This window comes from Natator depressus, chromosome 1 (assembly GCF_965152275.1).
Source record: "Natator depressus isolate rNatDep1 chromosome 1, rNatDep2.hap1, whole genome shotgun sequence".
Lineage (NCBI taxonomy): Eukaryota > Metazoa > Chordata > Testudines > Cheloniidae > Natator > Natator depressus.
In genome coordinates, this window is record NC_134234.1 from 321,938,641 (window position 1) to 321,954,726 (window position 16,086).

Sequence of the window (16,086 nt, forward strand, 5' to 3'; positions counted from 1 at the left end):
TTTGGAAGTGTATATAATACATACGAGTTTGATAATACATACCGGTTTGATGCATGCATAATACATGCACATCAGTTTGATACACGCTTTGAAAAGTGTGCATGGTGCATGTGCGAAAGGATGTGAGGCTGGGCACAGTTAGCAGGAAACCCCAGAGGGTGCAGGTAGGTTTGTTCTGGAAGGCGCACAGCAGGGAAAAGGAATTAGTATGGAGAATGGAAATGAAGCAAGACAGTTTAGGAAAAAATGGGGTCCATTCTGATTAGCTTGCAAGCTCTGCCAGTCATGTCAGAGCTTGGAAGGGCAGAAGGGATGGATGCCTGTCACTGAGCAATTCTTAAAACATATAAAAAGTCCAAGTGGAATTTCTTGCAGAAAACTTTTACCTAGAGTTAGTGATCAAAGTATCTACCCCTCAGCCAAAGACCCCTAGAGAATGTTACAGTTTCCTCAGAATGCACTAACCTGAGGCTTGTCATGTCAAATTCAGGCTCCATTTTACAAAAACATCCAAATGTTCGGAGTATGCAAACAGCCTTTGCTCAGCCTCCATAGTGACACCATGGGAACAATCAGAAAACTTATCATGCCATCACACAAATTTATTGAGAGAAATGTGTTTTATGTCACTGGTGATGTATCTGAGTAATGGATAGATAAGAAGAAGCTGTATTGGGATAGTATGAGAAGGGACAAAGTTAAAGTTGTTTGCGTGACCACATCTGCAATTGCTAATGTTCCAAACAAAATGTGTGTGTGAAGTCAATTCTTAATTTGGGCTTTCTGATGGTTTTTCGTTTGCTTTGTTTTTTGATGATATATAATTGTCAGTTTGACAAAACAGAGTCAATGAAAAGACGAGGTATTCTCATTTTGTAAATAGTAATAATATTCATAGCAATACTCATGGAACTCACCAGTATAAACTGAAAAAGTATTGCCTTACTTTGCTTCAGTCTCATGAATGGTAAATGACTTTCAGACAGTCTTTGCATACAGTGTTAGCAACAGGGCATGCTGTACCTATGGATACCAAACTAAAGTGCATTTCATTGTATTTGATACTAGAAACGTCCACTGTTGCAGATGATTTTTTATAAGTATTCACTCTAATTTTATTTAGCATTTCTTTGAGAGGTTGGTTTTTTTTAAAGCCAGTATCACTAAGTATATTGTAAATACATGCTTTCTTATCAAAAGAAGGCAGAAGGTAGGAACATAATAGAAGTATGTTTACAGTGGTTTTCAGATCTAGTATAGTAATTTCAAAGGAAATAATGCCTTCAGAATGTGCTTTGAGAAAGGTTTTTCATTTTTTTCAACTGAATAAAACACAGGATGGGTTTATTTTCAGGGAGAACTGTAGTAACATACTACACTAGCCTGCCTAAATAGTTCAGGCATACAGTGGGAAGAGAGACTGAACAAGTAATAATCAAGGATAATGAGAACTTTCTAACAGAACATTTTTATATGCAGGAGAACTCCGGCACATTACCAAGCTAAAACCTTGGAGCCTCTTTGATGTGCTTGTGGAAAAATATGGTTGGCCTCATGAAGATGCCGCACAGTTCACAGATTTCCTGATTCCCATGCTAGAAATGGTTCCAGAAAAACGAGCTTCAGCTGGAGAATGCCTTAGGCATCCATGGTTGAATTCTTAGCAGAATCTTCAAATGTAAGATTGAACCAGCAACCACTTCCAGTGCATCGGACCTAAATGGTGACTGTCACAAATTCTTTAACAGGATCACAAGTGAGCTGGCTTCATCCTCAGACCTTTATTTTGCTTTGAGGTACTGTTTGACATTTTGCTTTTTGTGCACTGTATTCTTGGGGAAGGGTAGTCTTGTCTTCAGCTGGTAGTTTACTGACCCACTCTCTTCAGAAAACACTTAACATGTCTTTAAGCATCATTTCTTGTGTTGTGTGGCATTCAAATGTCAAACTTTTGAACAAACTATTCCCCCCTGTCCCTGTGTTTTGGCAGGTTTTGTAACTATTTATGATGAAATATTTTAGCTGAGTATTATATAATTTACAAGTTTGACATCAAGTCAGAACTGAGAAATGGCAAGGAATTGTACAATTTTATTTTCTGACAAAGGGACATCATTCTTGTATTATAGTGTATGTAAATGCACCCTGTAAATGTTTATTTCCATTTAAATATGGGATGGGGACTCAGATTTCAGAGTAAAGCTACTAAGTTTAAAGAGCTTTGTAGCATACAAATTGCATGTAGCGGACTTCAAGCTGCTTTAAGGATTTGTGTAAACTTTCCATTTTGTAGAAGTTCCTGTACATTAGATTATAAACAAAGTGGCTCTGGTTTACAAGACTTCATTCCACCAATGGCACTTTAAAGGAAGGCTAGACTTCTTTCTAATGATAAAGTATGCATTATCATTTAGCACTCCCTTTTAGAATTTTTGCCTATTTTAAGTGCTTTTAAGGAGAAAATAGCAATTTCCCTTACAATGTGATAGTGAAGACATGGTACCATATGGTGTTGCCTTTTTATAAGCACTGTAATTTGTACTATACCCAAAAGATTAAAAGTGAGCATGGGATATATTCTGTCTAGGATTACTGATCTTTTACAATAATATATGCTTGAGGTACAAAAAGGATTGACCAAAAAGCAAATATAATTTAGAGGACAAAATAATTCAATGTTTGAGACAGTTCATGCTCATTCCATTCATAGCTTTACATGCTCTGAAAACGAATTGCACTAGCTTTTTCCCCCCATGAATTGACATATATAGCAATTAGTTTGCCCTTTGTAAGTTGCACGCAAAATTGTAAATGTTTCCAGGGGGTGAAAAAAGCTAAATAGACTCAAATTCATAGGCAATACAGATTTTAGAATGTAAAATATGGAGGTGTATTTTGCCCTCTTTTAGAAGTCAGTGGGGTGAATGTAAGTTTATTTCTGGTTTTACATAATTATGGTGCCACTTTTTTGACTGTCCATTTTAAATTTATTCACATGCCTTTGCAATAACTAGATAGCTCTGTGTTGTAACAATAACCAATTGTTTGAGGTGCTTGCAGTTGTCTAATTAAAGTGTTTTGTTTTTTCAGACATTGTGCTGGTCATTCAAATGCTTGATAATGGTAAATCCAACTGTTTGATAGTCACATTTCTCAGTAGGTTTTTTAACCTAGCATACTGGAAATGCCAGTTGACAATTCATTTGTAAAATATCTGTACATGCTTAAAATATTTTACTTAATACATCAGAGCTAAAATAGCACCTGCAACAGTTAACTCATTGCTTGTTCAGACTCAGAAATGGCATTCCACCGAACTTGTTTAAGTTAAAGTAACCTTTGCTTGCTTTTTGCCCTTCTGTGTATAATTAAAAATGAAGATTATTTAAAACCTCTTGGTAGAGTACAACACAATATGCTATTATTCAAGAGACTTTCAGCCACATTTGGCAATGCTAACATTTGGGTTTCAGAGCAGAGAGCAATGGCAGCTATCTACTTAAGGACTTCATACTGGAAAGCTGTTTTTTTAAAAAAGGCAGCAAGGATAATATTGATAGTGTGAAGACAAAATGCTGCAATGAAAGCAAGAGAAGACAGGAGGTAAAATTTTCTGTTTCACCGAGGAGTTGCCTTTAGGTTTATCCTGTTGCAACAAGTGATAAATTTTCAGTACAGAAAGGAAAGAAAAACTTAAGAATTGAAATATTAGTTTAAAACGTCACTTTCTAGGCACCAAACCAAATATTCCAATATTACAGCTCTTTGCACTACTGTAGCTATTTTTACAAAAGTTACTGGTATCCTAACATTCAGTTAATGGTGGTAACTTAAACAGTACCATTTCAGACACGTACTATGCTGTCTTTTACCCATTTCTTTCAAAAAGCTGTAGCTACTCAATTTAAACTGACAAAATGTTTTTGACTTTGTCTCGTACAAAATATGAGTTCTTGCTTCCAAGCTAGCTAATGATCCACTCACTTATTTTATTAATACAATGGCTTTGACCACCACAGTAAAGTAATAAATTGTGGCTCTATAGGGTTGGGATAAGGAGGTTACTTGTTCAAAGCTCTGGTCATTGGCATTGACTGTAAGCTATCTGATCGTTTAATTAGTTGATGGTCTTAGCCAGTTCCTAGTAGACTTTGGTTGCTAGACTCAGGAGAAAAAAAATACAAGGATGTGAATAGTAATGGAACTGAATTGCCTTTCCTGTAGTAGTAAGAAAATCGATTTCTAATGCTGTTACCAGTCCAATGCCTTCTTTCACCAGTAGCAGCTGAACATAAAGACAAAGCAACAGTTCCTCTTTACTCAATCTGATATACTAGCTTTTTATAAACTGGTGGCTTTTCTTGATTCTTAAAAAATTTAATGTTAAATAAAATTCTTAAAAACCTGAAAAAAAATTAACATCCACAATAAGCTACAGTAGAAAAGTTACTTGACACCCCATGCCTTCAGCTAGTTTCACAGGACTAATTAAACTTTTACTGTTTCATTAAAATTATATACAGCCAACTGAATTAGTTTTAAGATAATTGGTCCTACTACCAGACTGGTATTTAATAAGATGATTAAAGGCTTGTCTTTATGTTCTATAGCATAAAAATTGGTGCACACATTCAAACATAGTGGCAGCATCTTCGCTACCATACAGATATCTTATCCTAGATATAAAGTTAAAACACTGAACTTGCATTTTAACAATAAGCTTTCTGGCTGTATTTATTCATTTCTGTTAAGTCCATTACCCTCCATGTTACTCTTTAGCCACAAAAACATACCCATCTCCTCTCTTTTGGTAATAAAGTTCATAAATCTTTCATTTTTATGTTGAAATGTCTTCTCTTCACAATGTAGGTGGTCGTTTTTTGTAAGTACTGCACTATAACAATGTCTTAGTGCATTTCAGGAATTATTTTACAAAAATCTAACAAACAATACATGTTGAAATTCTATTTTGAACTTTTAGAATAGGAAACATACCTATAGGTACTAAAATATGTGCAAATGTTCCTGTGGTCTATCTTCAAGATCAGAATAACCAATATTTGAATGGTATGGATCTAGACTGTAACTGTACCAATGTATGAATATTTATCCTGTACAATGCATAAACTGTGTGGATTAGTTTTGTATAATGTAACATGTTTCAGTAAACTGACACTACACTGATATTTCAAGTAGTTTTTCCTCATCTCTAATCACTAAGATTAGCAGGAAAAGAACACACTAACCTTTAATGCAGTGGTTCTCAAACTTATTTGATTGTTGCCCCCTCTTCTTCGTGGGTGTAGTAGTTTTACACCACCCACCTTCAGAGCTGGGCAGCCGGAGAGCAGTAGTTGTGAAGGCAGCACAGAATTAAGAGTGGCATGTATTATCACCCTTACTTCTGCACTGCTGCTGGGTGCCCAGCCAGGAGCTGCTGCTCTCTGGCCACCCAGCTCTGAATGTGCACAGTAAGTTCCCCACCTGCCCGGTAAAGCTTCTCATGTCCCCCCAGTTTGAGAACCCCTGCTTTAATGGACAGCTTCACAGATGAAATTTGAGGTGCAATATGCAATTGGTCAGCTTTCCTCAGTCAGTTTTTCATGCAGGAAGAATAAAATATCCATGAAATGGGAACTCAGAGTATTTTTGAAGAGGAAATAAAGTACTGCCATCACTTCTAATTATAGCACTCACAATCCTGGCAGATTTTTAAATAGCTGGACATGCAGTCACTTATAACCTTATTTTTTCCTTAAATACACAACCCTCAGGACAGTGTTAAAACTGACATAATTGTGATTTATTAACATGAATTAAAATGCCCAACCAGTGCTGCAATGTGACAGTATATTAAAAAATTAAAGATCATATACTGTACTACTTCCACAAAGATCACACATTTTTGCAAAAGAGACTTGTCATTATGTACAGTACTATATCAAATGAAAGAAGCCTTAAGCAATTTTACACGCAAAAAGAAACAGTATTTACAGCAGTTGTTGGAGATATTAGAAACAATCTATACATTAAATTACATTTCTGTAAATAACTGATGAAACAAAAGTCATGTCCACGCCAAACTATAAAAATCTGTATTGCATTGTTTTCTAGCTATATGCACACAAAGAACTGTCGACAGAAGAAAATGAAAAACCTATTCGTGCCATCTCTTATCAGTGTACTTATTTAATTACATATGTATAAAAAGTAATAGAAAACATTCACTAAATGAATTTAACTGCAACAATAAAATTTAAAGATTATGCAGCATCAAATCTACTGCCAGAAAAAACTGCTGGAATGTTCACTTACAAAATAAAGAGATATACCTAATACTGGCTGAACAGCACATTTTCAGGAATTTTAAAAAAGCAAAAAAATGGAAAGAATACAATGAAAGAGCACTGGTGTTTGCTTTTATACAAAGTATCATGTACAAGCTTTAAAAAGTACCTTGAACAGGTACATATGAAATATACACAGTTTATCTTACAGGAACATTTTTAAAATGTTTAGGAGCAAGGGTCCCATTTTAATGCCACCCTGAACCATGGTAATTATTTTGAAAAGTTGGTGGCACCTGTGCTCTGTGAATAGGAATTTGTCCAGGCACTGGAGATGCCTGCTGAGGTCCTTGCACACCATGAGGAAGGGTTACAGAGCCAGGATGAGGACAGAACCCTGAAGCTGTAGGTGTTGGAATACTGTTTGGTCCTTGAGGTTGGATATGAGGACCTTGACCTGGTAGTGGACAGTGAGGTCCTGTTCCAGCAGGCTGATGTTGAGGTCCAGGTCCCAAGGCTGTATGATGTGGGGCTTGTGATGAATAGGAAGATACACTTGAATGAGCACTTGAAGGAAAATGTGGGGGTCCTTGATGTGATGGATGGTGTATCCCTTGTGCTGATGCTGGGTGATGCCCAGAGCCTAAAACATTGGAAGGTGGAGGTGCTGAATTTACTACATGCTGGTGTTGTGCTTGCAGACCTTGATGTCCTGTTGTGGAATGAGGAGGTTGATGGTGGGGCAGAGGACCTGGGGGTGGAGGTGGTGGTGGCAAATGGTGACTAGCAGCTTGAGAATGAATGTGTGATCCAGGGGCTACTGCCACGGCATGAACTGGACCTACTACGTGTGCTACAGAATGCTGCTGATGGGAACTTTGCTGCTGTACAAGATGAGGTCCTGGAGCAGGTGGTGGTGGTGGTGGAGGAGGTACAGCAGATGCTGAAGCCTGATGATGAATACTGGGGTTCTGAGATGGCAAAAAATGCCCTGCAGTTACATGGTGTCCTGGAACTGCTTGCTGGCCCGTAGTGCCAGGAAGTGCTTGATTTGGTCCGGAAGAGAAAACAGTTTGTTGGGGTATGCTACCCTTTAACTGACTATAACTCTGAAAGTTTCCAGAGGGCTGCTGGTTTTGATAGTAAGTAGAAGAAGAAGGGGGTGGGGGCGGTGGTGGGGGCGGTGCACTGCTGTTCAAATTTTGTTGGTTAAACTGACTATAAGTTGCTGAAGATTGTCCCGAAGGTGCCTGGGTGAACAACTGTCCACTAGCTTGCTGCTGACTACCAGGCTGAAGGTTCTGTGCTGCTGGATAAAAACTTCGGTGTGTTTCTCTCTGAGGTGTTCCAACTTGAGGTGACTGTGGATGATGAGGTCTGTACGGAGATCCTAACTGCTGTGAGTGAGGCTTTGGTGAAAGATAACCATGCTGTACAGGTGCATGAGGAGTAGATGACTTTGGAGGATTTTCTACATGAGGTGAAGGGGGGCAGTGCAGTTTCAAAGGTGCAGAAGGCAGCTTTTGTGAATGGGAAAGTTGCTCTGTTGAACTACGCAAATGCGACTGAGATGGGTGAGTTTTTGAAAGTACTTGGACATTATTTGTCAGTTGTTTTTGTTGCAGCTCAGATTTTGGATGATTCGCATTCTCAGCCTCTGGAGCATTAACTGCAGTTTCCCAGTGAGAATCTGGTTTTGTGGGTGTTCTCCCAATTGATTGCACTGAAACTACAGGACCAGGTGAAGAAGGCTAGATAGATGAAGAGAAAGAACAAAGTCAGTGTAACTTTACCCCAAGATGTTTTAAAGTATATATATAAAAACCAGTTTCTTAAAAATAACTTTCACCCAGTAAGTGTTTTAGAAATCAAAAAGATTTTGTTTTCCTTTGGCAGGTGCACAGGATGTTCATTATTTGAAGAAAAAGAAAAACAAAACGATAGATACAGTTGGAAGGCTAAGCTTCCTTAATGGTAGCATTATCCTCATGATACAGTGTTACTAAAATGCACTGAAACTTCTTATTTATACAGCATACAAAGCATCCCAGGTTTTAAAAAAAAAAACAACACTGGAGAAGACCTATGTTATTTATAAAAGCCCTGGACTGCTGATACTAAGGGATTTATTTCAAGTTCTATACAAAATAATTTACAGGTTTCACATCAAACTTCAAATCTTAAAACTGGGATAATGTGAACAAACTGACTGAACATTACAACCTGAATTCCTCCATTTAATATTATGCCAGTAGCTACCACGCAATTTTCTTCCTATCAGTGTTAATTACCCTCTCTGTTAAAAAACTGACACTTTATTTTCAATATGAATTTAAGCACATAGATTAGAGTTCAGATTCCTTGTAAAATTATATCTTTTTGGTTTTTTAAATGAAAATGCAAAACCACTGAAACAATTTGTCTCCCCCAAAAAATCACTGCAACTGTGACTTTGGTCACTACCATTCAACACAACACATACCAAATTTTAATTGAACTGAGAGAGCCAAAATATTCCATATTTGAATGAGCCTATGATCTATGAGGATTGAATAGATTTTATCTGTTCATATTCCAGAGAATTAGGATAAAAAACAGATGAATCAGTCTGGTTATTCTTTGGAATTATCAGAAAATCTTGATAAACAATACCACTTGTACTATGCTAAGGTATAATGATCTTAAATGTGCTTGTTGGTGTTGGCAAGTCCTTTGCAATTGAGAATTCCTATCATGAATGAAAGCAATGGTAACTTTTTACTTGGATTAGATGAAAAATTTCTTATGTGGCATATTACATGGTTGAGACTTGGCTAGAGTTATTGCTGCTCATATTCAACACAGATGCATAATAGGTAAAAGAAAAAAGTTCTTGACAACTACCTAAGTGAAAAGCACTTCAAACAATCAAGAAAGACATTCCCAAATGTACTACATATCTATACATACTAATCTAATCAAACTACACATTAGTGCTGTGTGCATCTTATCTACGCATGCGCGTGCACACACACACTCACTATTACCTTGCTTGCTTTTGAAGGACTCTTGCAAGTCTTTTGAGAAGTATCTGGGGACGGACATTCAGTTGTGGACTCTGGATTTTCAGGATCAGGGTCTACAAACAAAATCACAGTAAAATGTAGAAATTTGATAAACAAGACTTTCATAAACACTACTGAACAGTTCAACTCCAGAGAACTATTTTTCAAGTTCTAAGTGATATGATTCAACACTGCAAGCATGATACGAGGTCATCTGCTTACTGACCTTCCATTAGTTCAGGGAAATAAAGGACCTTAAGTTGCAACTGAGGAATGATATTTGAATGAGATGGTGAGTATGAACTACAAGGTGATTCTTGTCCTACAGATGAAGCAGATCTAAACATAATATTAAAATGGCTAAGAGCTATTATGTGGATTAGTTCAATGAATCCATTTTCTGGACTGATAGTAAGCCAACTTACCACTGTCCTTGTCTTTCCTATGATCACTGAGAAGTAAAGCTCTTTGATAACTTCGCTCCCTGACTTGTTCCACTGAAGTTGAAGCAGTCCTTTAAAAAACAAACAAAATATTCTTTACATTAAAGAGATCTAATTCTACATTTCACATGTCAGGATGTATATAATTTAAACTCAAACATAGGGTGAGAGAGCAGCTGTTTGGGCAAGAATACTGTGTAGCATACTCACTTGTTCTTGTATAGACAGTATACACAAAAGACAAAGAATGTTCCTATCGACAAACATGTAATCAGTTAATTAGGCTGTTCATTTTAATAGATTCTCACTTCAAATATGGAATAAGTTCAACAATTTCTGCAACATGTTATCTGAACAGAAAAGGAAGTTAGCACTAACAGAATTCCTGTTAATATGAAGAGATTAGAGATCAGGATCTTTTTTCTTACTGTAGAAACTACATGGATGAGAAAGGGAAGGATGCTCTGTCACTGACATAAATTGGGCACCCAACATTGGTGGACATTTCTGAAAATTTAGGCCTCGTTCTCTGTCATTCAGTTTATCCATTGGTAAAATAGAGAAGATAATATCACACAGGGTGATGTAATGACTAGTTCATTGTCATTTGTAAAGCAGTTCTGGAAGGTGCTACATGAGCACAGATTTTTTTGGGCAGAGTCCAAGCCATATGAGCTAGAGTTGAGAGCAGTGCCAAGCATTGGTAGGGGAAATGGACAACACTGGAACTCTTCCTCTGCATTCTAAAATGTTTTGGTTAGTTATCAGTGAATCTACAGGATTACTCTACAGTGGTCTTGTTGGCTTCTGAAAAACATTTGGTTTCTTAAGTCTTGTAAGGAGGTGAGTCAATCATTAAGTAAACTTACCACATGAAAGGGCCTAAGTGTATTTAATGGATCATATATATAATCAATTTATATTGATTATGCATTTGCTCATATGTATTACTAACTAGTATGTGAGAGAGAGAGAGAGAGAGAGAGAGAGAGAGAGAGAGAGAGATCTCACATACTAGTTAGTAATACATATGAGCAAATGCATAATCAATATAAATTTATACATAGTTTAGTATGGTTCATCAAACTTTTGAATAATCATTTTCTGGGAAGGAGTGCAAAACAACATTTTTGGCTTACTAAGTATCCCTAATTTCTTTTCTTGAAACGTCCCTGATATTTCAGTGCAGAACAAGGATGAATTAACAATGAGGGGTCACAATGTCCCCACCAAATATAATCAGGATAAACCAAGAAAGTCCTTGTCAAATATTTAAGATTGATAGTATTGATTAAGTGTATTGTGGAATCTTACATTTGGTCATAAATATTGTTAATCATTATTATGTAATGAATCAAAGAGGGGTGTTGATAGACAGCAGGGTGTCATCTTGGGCATAGAAGGGTGTACGCAGACTTAAGACTATACACAAACAAAGGCAAAAACTTGTCTGTATATACTCAGCAAGATCATTGACCAAACATACCTCAACTGATCACTAGGGTGTGGCACTTTGTACCTATTCTGAAATAAACCTGATCTGAACTCTGGAGTCAGCCGTGTTTTTTCATCACCCAGCAGTATTTGTCTGCCTTGCTAGGGTTGTATGGTAACCTGTAGGCCTGGTTGGTAGTCCTGAAAATATCCTTAAAGGTCTCTAATAATGCTTAATGGGGAAAAAATTAAGCAGCATCCAGTGTTCAGACTAGTACTTCCTTCTATCCTGTTTTCTCTTCCCCCCCATCACTCTCTATTTCTGCAGCCCAGCGTCTCCCACAGTTCTGGATGTCTGGGCTGCTCTTCTATCTCTGCAGCTCTTGGAGGTGGATTCGTGTTTTAGCACCACATGATAGTAACACTCCCCCTGTTCATGCTTGCTGCCAGACTCTGCCTCAACAGCAGCAGACAACAGCACTTTCTTTTACTCCCACTCATTTTTTTTTAACTTTTCTGTCCAGTTTTTTTAGGCAGTGTTCTGCCTCCTGGTCACTCTTCCTTCTGCTCCCTGGGGCAGTTAACCTTCCCTGAGCCTCCACTACAGTCTCAGCAGCCAAGAAAGCACTCTGTCAAATCTAAGTAGTGCTCTATATGTAAGGTAGGCTTCTCAGGTGGATGGTGAGTTGCACCCAGACTTCTGTCCGTAACTGCGTTAGGTCCCAGAGCTACAAGTTGGACAGGCAAGTGAGGTCCTTTACCAAGCAAGGCAGCTGCAACTCCAACAGAGAAACAATGGACCAGGAACCCCAGCGCAGAGCAGGAAGAAGCTCCAAAAGCAAAGAACTCTGCCCACTCAACTCAGGGGATCATGCAGAACACTCCTTCCCGAGCCAATTTTTTGGAATCTGACAAAAAATTCCCCCTTCCAAGGAATGGGACCCAGTGGGGGAGGATTTTGAGACAGACCTCTCGAGAGGGCTCCAGGCCCTAACGAAGGCAAGCTACAAAAGGCCTCACCAAAGCTGCAGCAGAAACTAAAAAGATTAAAAAATAAAAAAAGAGAAAGCACAAAAAATCCACAAGATAAAGTTCTTTGCCTCCTCCTCCTTCCCCTCTGAGGAAGGTGCACTCTCTGAATCTGAAACCTGAGCAGACTCCTGAGCATAAACCTCACCTCTCAAAATCCTCCCAAGGCTTCAACAGCCCTTCACTCCTCCTTCAAGGAAGTGATGAAGAATTAATGGAACAAGCATGTTAAAAAGAGTAACCTCAGGCTCTATAATGTTCAAGAACCAAAGGGCTCTACTGCTGAGTTACCAAAGGATGATGCACTATAGCATCCTCCCTAGTGGGGGAATTCTATCCTAAGGAATCCATGGATAGAAAGATGGGCTTTGAAGCCTTTTCTGTCACAGAGTGTCCCTGGCAGCTACCTAATTTGCAACATCATCTCCTTCCTGGCTGAAAGATCTCAAAGCCCTTAAGGACAGAGATCACCCTGAGTTTGGCTCCAATTTAAAGAGTCTCCCAAGCAAAAGCATTTATAGCTGATGCCTTAATGGATTCAATAAGGTTCTCAGCCTAAGCCATGGCTTCCAGCTCATTACCCAGGTGCCACCTATGGCTCTGACCAGGGTGGATAAAAATTAGTGATTTTTTTAAATTTATTTAAATAATACGTTTTTCTTTTTAAAAATAAACCTGTTTTAAATGAAATATGAATTTAAAACAAAATATGTTAAGGCCTAAACTTATTATAATCTCTTAAAACATTTAAATAAAAATATACTGACTCCATGAGGCTATCAAAAACTTTGACTTAACTTTTTTCTATATAAAGAATGAATCTGGGGTGAAAAGTCTGACTTTTGAGGTCAAGCTTTATAAATATGGCATAAAAGGCCATGAGCTGCATTAAGGGCTTGACCCTTGGGGGGACCCAGAGGCTGTGCTACTAGGTGCAAGAGACTAGCAAAGTCATCACAGGCGTTGGGACCCGACCCCTGACTCTCAGACACACCATCATGTATTTCATCAGAATCATCCACTGAGCTCACCTAACGGTTTCATATTCCTATTTTATAGCTTCTTTACCTGAGCTCAGATAAGCTTAGTTCTCAGATTATGAATATTTAGGATTCCATACATTATGGAAACTTACTCTCCAGCTCATGGAAAAACAATGACGTTGATGTACCCAAACCATTTAAAGGTGTTTTGTTTAATAAAAATAAATTTGATATGTTGTTTTGTGTGTTTAATTAAATTCCAGTTACAATCCTAATACAGCTTGACACTAAGAGCAAAAAGTTAATTATCTAGTAAATAACCAATATCATTCACCATTTTCTAACATACTAAAATGTACAACTAATCAGAATCTGAAAATATTGTTCTACCGCATCCATTCTTCAGCCACTCACCCAGTTCAATGACTACGTAAAACAATCTGATCCAGAACAAACTAACTAACTATCTCATCTGCATATGGAAGCGACAGAAAGTGTTCCCACACAAGAAGGGTGCTCTTGGTTCTTACTCCATCTTTGTCATTATACAGAAGTGCAAGGGGGGTGGAATCAGAGCTATTCTCCATTTCAGAAGGCTCAAAACAAGTGGATAAGAAAATAAGTTTTGGATGGAGACCCTATCCCTGTCCTAGGGGGAATTCTTAACTTCAGTAGATCTAGCAGAAGCATATCCCCACATAAAGCGTCACTGCAGTCTTCTGAGGTTTGTCTGTGGCAGGAAACATCACTGGTACCGAACACTCCCATTGGGCCTGTTCTCGGACCCCAGGGTTTTTACAAAAATGGTGGTGGTGGTGATAGTGAGACTCAGGTTGACGGGAACTCCCCTTTTCCCCCTTCCAGGATGACATCCTGACCAGAACTCCAGTGCAGTAAGCAGTGCACAGGGCCACGTCCCAGACAATGAATCTCCTTAAGGCCCATAGCTTCATCATCAGGGACAAGAAAAGTTATCTGGTTCCATCCAGGAATTAAATTTTCTTGCTCTAGAGTTGCAGATACTATGTTTTCAACTCCTAGGACTCCTGGTGTCCTGGATAGGGATCACTCCATGGTCACAATCATGCATCAGAAGTCTTCATACTAAAGGTGTGGGACCACTCTACAGAACACGAGAGATCATGTACACGTTCTAACACAGGTGATCAACTCCTTACAATGGTGGTCAGCCCAAAGCAATGTCTGCAAAGGTATGGCCATCTGCCTTCCAGATCCTTTAGTCCTTGCAGTTGAGATCACTCTGGAGGATTGGGGAGCTCACTTAGAGACCCAGACACCCCAGGGAACCTGAAGCAAGGAAGAAATGGCTCATAGCATAAGCCTAGAGCTGAGAGCAGTCAAGCTAGCTCTGCTACGATTCCTGCTCAACCTAAGGGTGAACCACATCCTGGTTCAATCAGACAACACTACTATAATCGCATATTTAAACAACCACAAGGGAACTATAAATGGAAGCAATGGAAATAATGAGACGGGTGGAACAGTTCCTCCTTTCTCTCAGAGCACTCCACGTTAAAGGGGACCTGAACCAGCAGGCAGACTGGGTCAGCAGGTGCAGGGTCAACAACTCCGACTGGTGTCTGAATCAGGAGGTTTTCAATCTCATTGGTCAGATGTTCAGCCCCTCTTCAACCGAGCTATTCATGGATCATACAAACACAAAGAGGCCAAAATACTTCACAATGGAGGCAGACCCCAGATCCATGGGGGCAGATGCTTTATCGCACAGCTAGCTGTAGGGCCTACTCTATGCATTTCCACCCTTTCCACTACTGTGGAGGGTGGTCCAGAAAAGAAAATGAGAACAGTGATCATACTGATAACTCCTTTTTGGCCAAGGAGACGTGGGTTCTCAGACCTGATACAGCTGACACTGGAGCCCCCACTCCAGCTTCTGCAGAGATTGGACATCTTCTCACAAGGTCCCCTTCCTCACCTGGACCCAAAACAGCTTCAGCTAACAGCCTGGGTACTGAGATCTCTGTCCTCCAGTCATTAAGACATTGCTTCATCTAGAAGAGTAGTATGCTAAAAGTGTACTTCTCTATCTTGTCCAGAGTCAACAAAAGCCAAAACCACAGTGCAAAATCCCAGAACTCCAGGAATTCTAACCATTCAGGATTTCCTCTAAGAAGGCATAGACCAAGGCCTTCAGCCCAGTACCACTGTGCCTCAGGTGTCTGCTCTTAGTAGTGTGCTATTTGCAGAAGCCTCAGACTCCCTGGCAGATTGAGCAGTCTGGTTCGCCAAACGTGTGCTCAGGCCACTTTTTCCAAAATGGGACCTTTCGCAAGTTCTGAGTCCCCTGACAAGCCATCTTTTTGAGCGTTTGACGTTAGAGATGGCCTTTTATCTATTACAACTTGTTTCTTAGTAGTTGTCACAACCACCAGGAGAACGTCGGAGCTGCCAGCCTTATCTATACAGGAGCCTTACTGCATGGTACATGAGGACAAGGTGATGTTCAGGACACCAGAATCCCTTCTTCTCCTAAGTAAATTCCTCCTTCCGTGCTTCCCAAGAGGTTACACTTTCTTCGTTCTGCCCAAAACCACAAGATCCAAATGAAAAGACGTGGCACACCTTAGATGTCAGAAGAGTGTTGAAAATCTCTCAAGCACACAGACTCTACACGAAGATCAGGCTTCCTATTTGTGCCCTTCCACCCAAAATGCCAGGGACTCAGCGCTTCCAAGTCCTTCATCATGAGGTGGCTTAAACTATGTATTGTGGAAGCCTACAAATCATCACTGGTTCCTGTGTCAGAAGGAATAATGGCACGCTCCATGAGAGCCTTAGCAACCTCATGATTGGAACAAGTGAACATGTCCACTGGAAATCAGTG

At 39.1% G+C, this 16,086-nt stretch overlaps 2 protein-coding genes across 13 annotated transcripts in view; one reads left to right on the top strand and one right to left on the bottom strand.

Annotated features, from left to right (window-relative positions):
* Positions 1-6,084, top strand: part of SRPK2 (SRSF protein kinase 2) — a 294,675-nt gene extending 288,591 nt beyond the window's left edge. For 9 of the 10 annotated variants that reach the window (XM_074942500.1, XM_074942505.1, XM_074942506.1 and 6 more), the window contains one exon: positions 1,480-6,083. In XM_074942500.1, coding sequence (XP_074798601.1) covers positions 1,480-1,664 — 185 coding nt within the window. In that variant the 3' untranslated portion in view covers positions 1,665-6,083. Of the gene's footprint in view, positions 1-1,479 lie in introns of all 10 variants that reach the window. The other variant, XM_074942508.1, reaches the window with a different exon arrangement.
* The window catches only part of KMT2E (lysine methyltransferase 2E (inactive)), a 120,081-nt gene continuing 109,784 nt past the window's right edge, over positions 5,790-16,086 (bottom strand). Inside the window, exons 23-26 of one of the 3 annotated variants that reach the window (XM_074942499.1) lie at positions 9,757-9,845; positions 9,558-9,653; positions 9,314-9,405; positions 5,796-8,038 (exon numbers count right to left, since the gene is read on the bottom strand). In XM_074942499.1, coding sequence (XP_074798600.1) covers positions 6,536-8,038; positions 9,314-9,405; positions 9,558-9,653; positions 9,757-9,845 — 1,780 coding nt within the window. In that variant the 3' untranslated portion in view covers positions 5,796-6,535. Of the gene's footprint in view, positions 8,039-9,313; positions 9,406-9,557; positions 9,654-9,756; positions 9,846-16,086 lie in introns of all 3 variants that reach the window. The other 2 variants (XM_074942498.1, XM_074942497.1) reach the window with 2 other exon arrangements.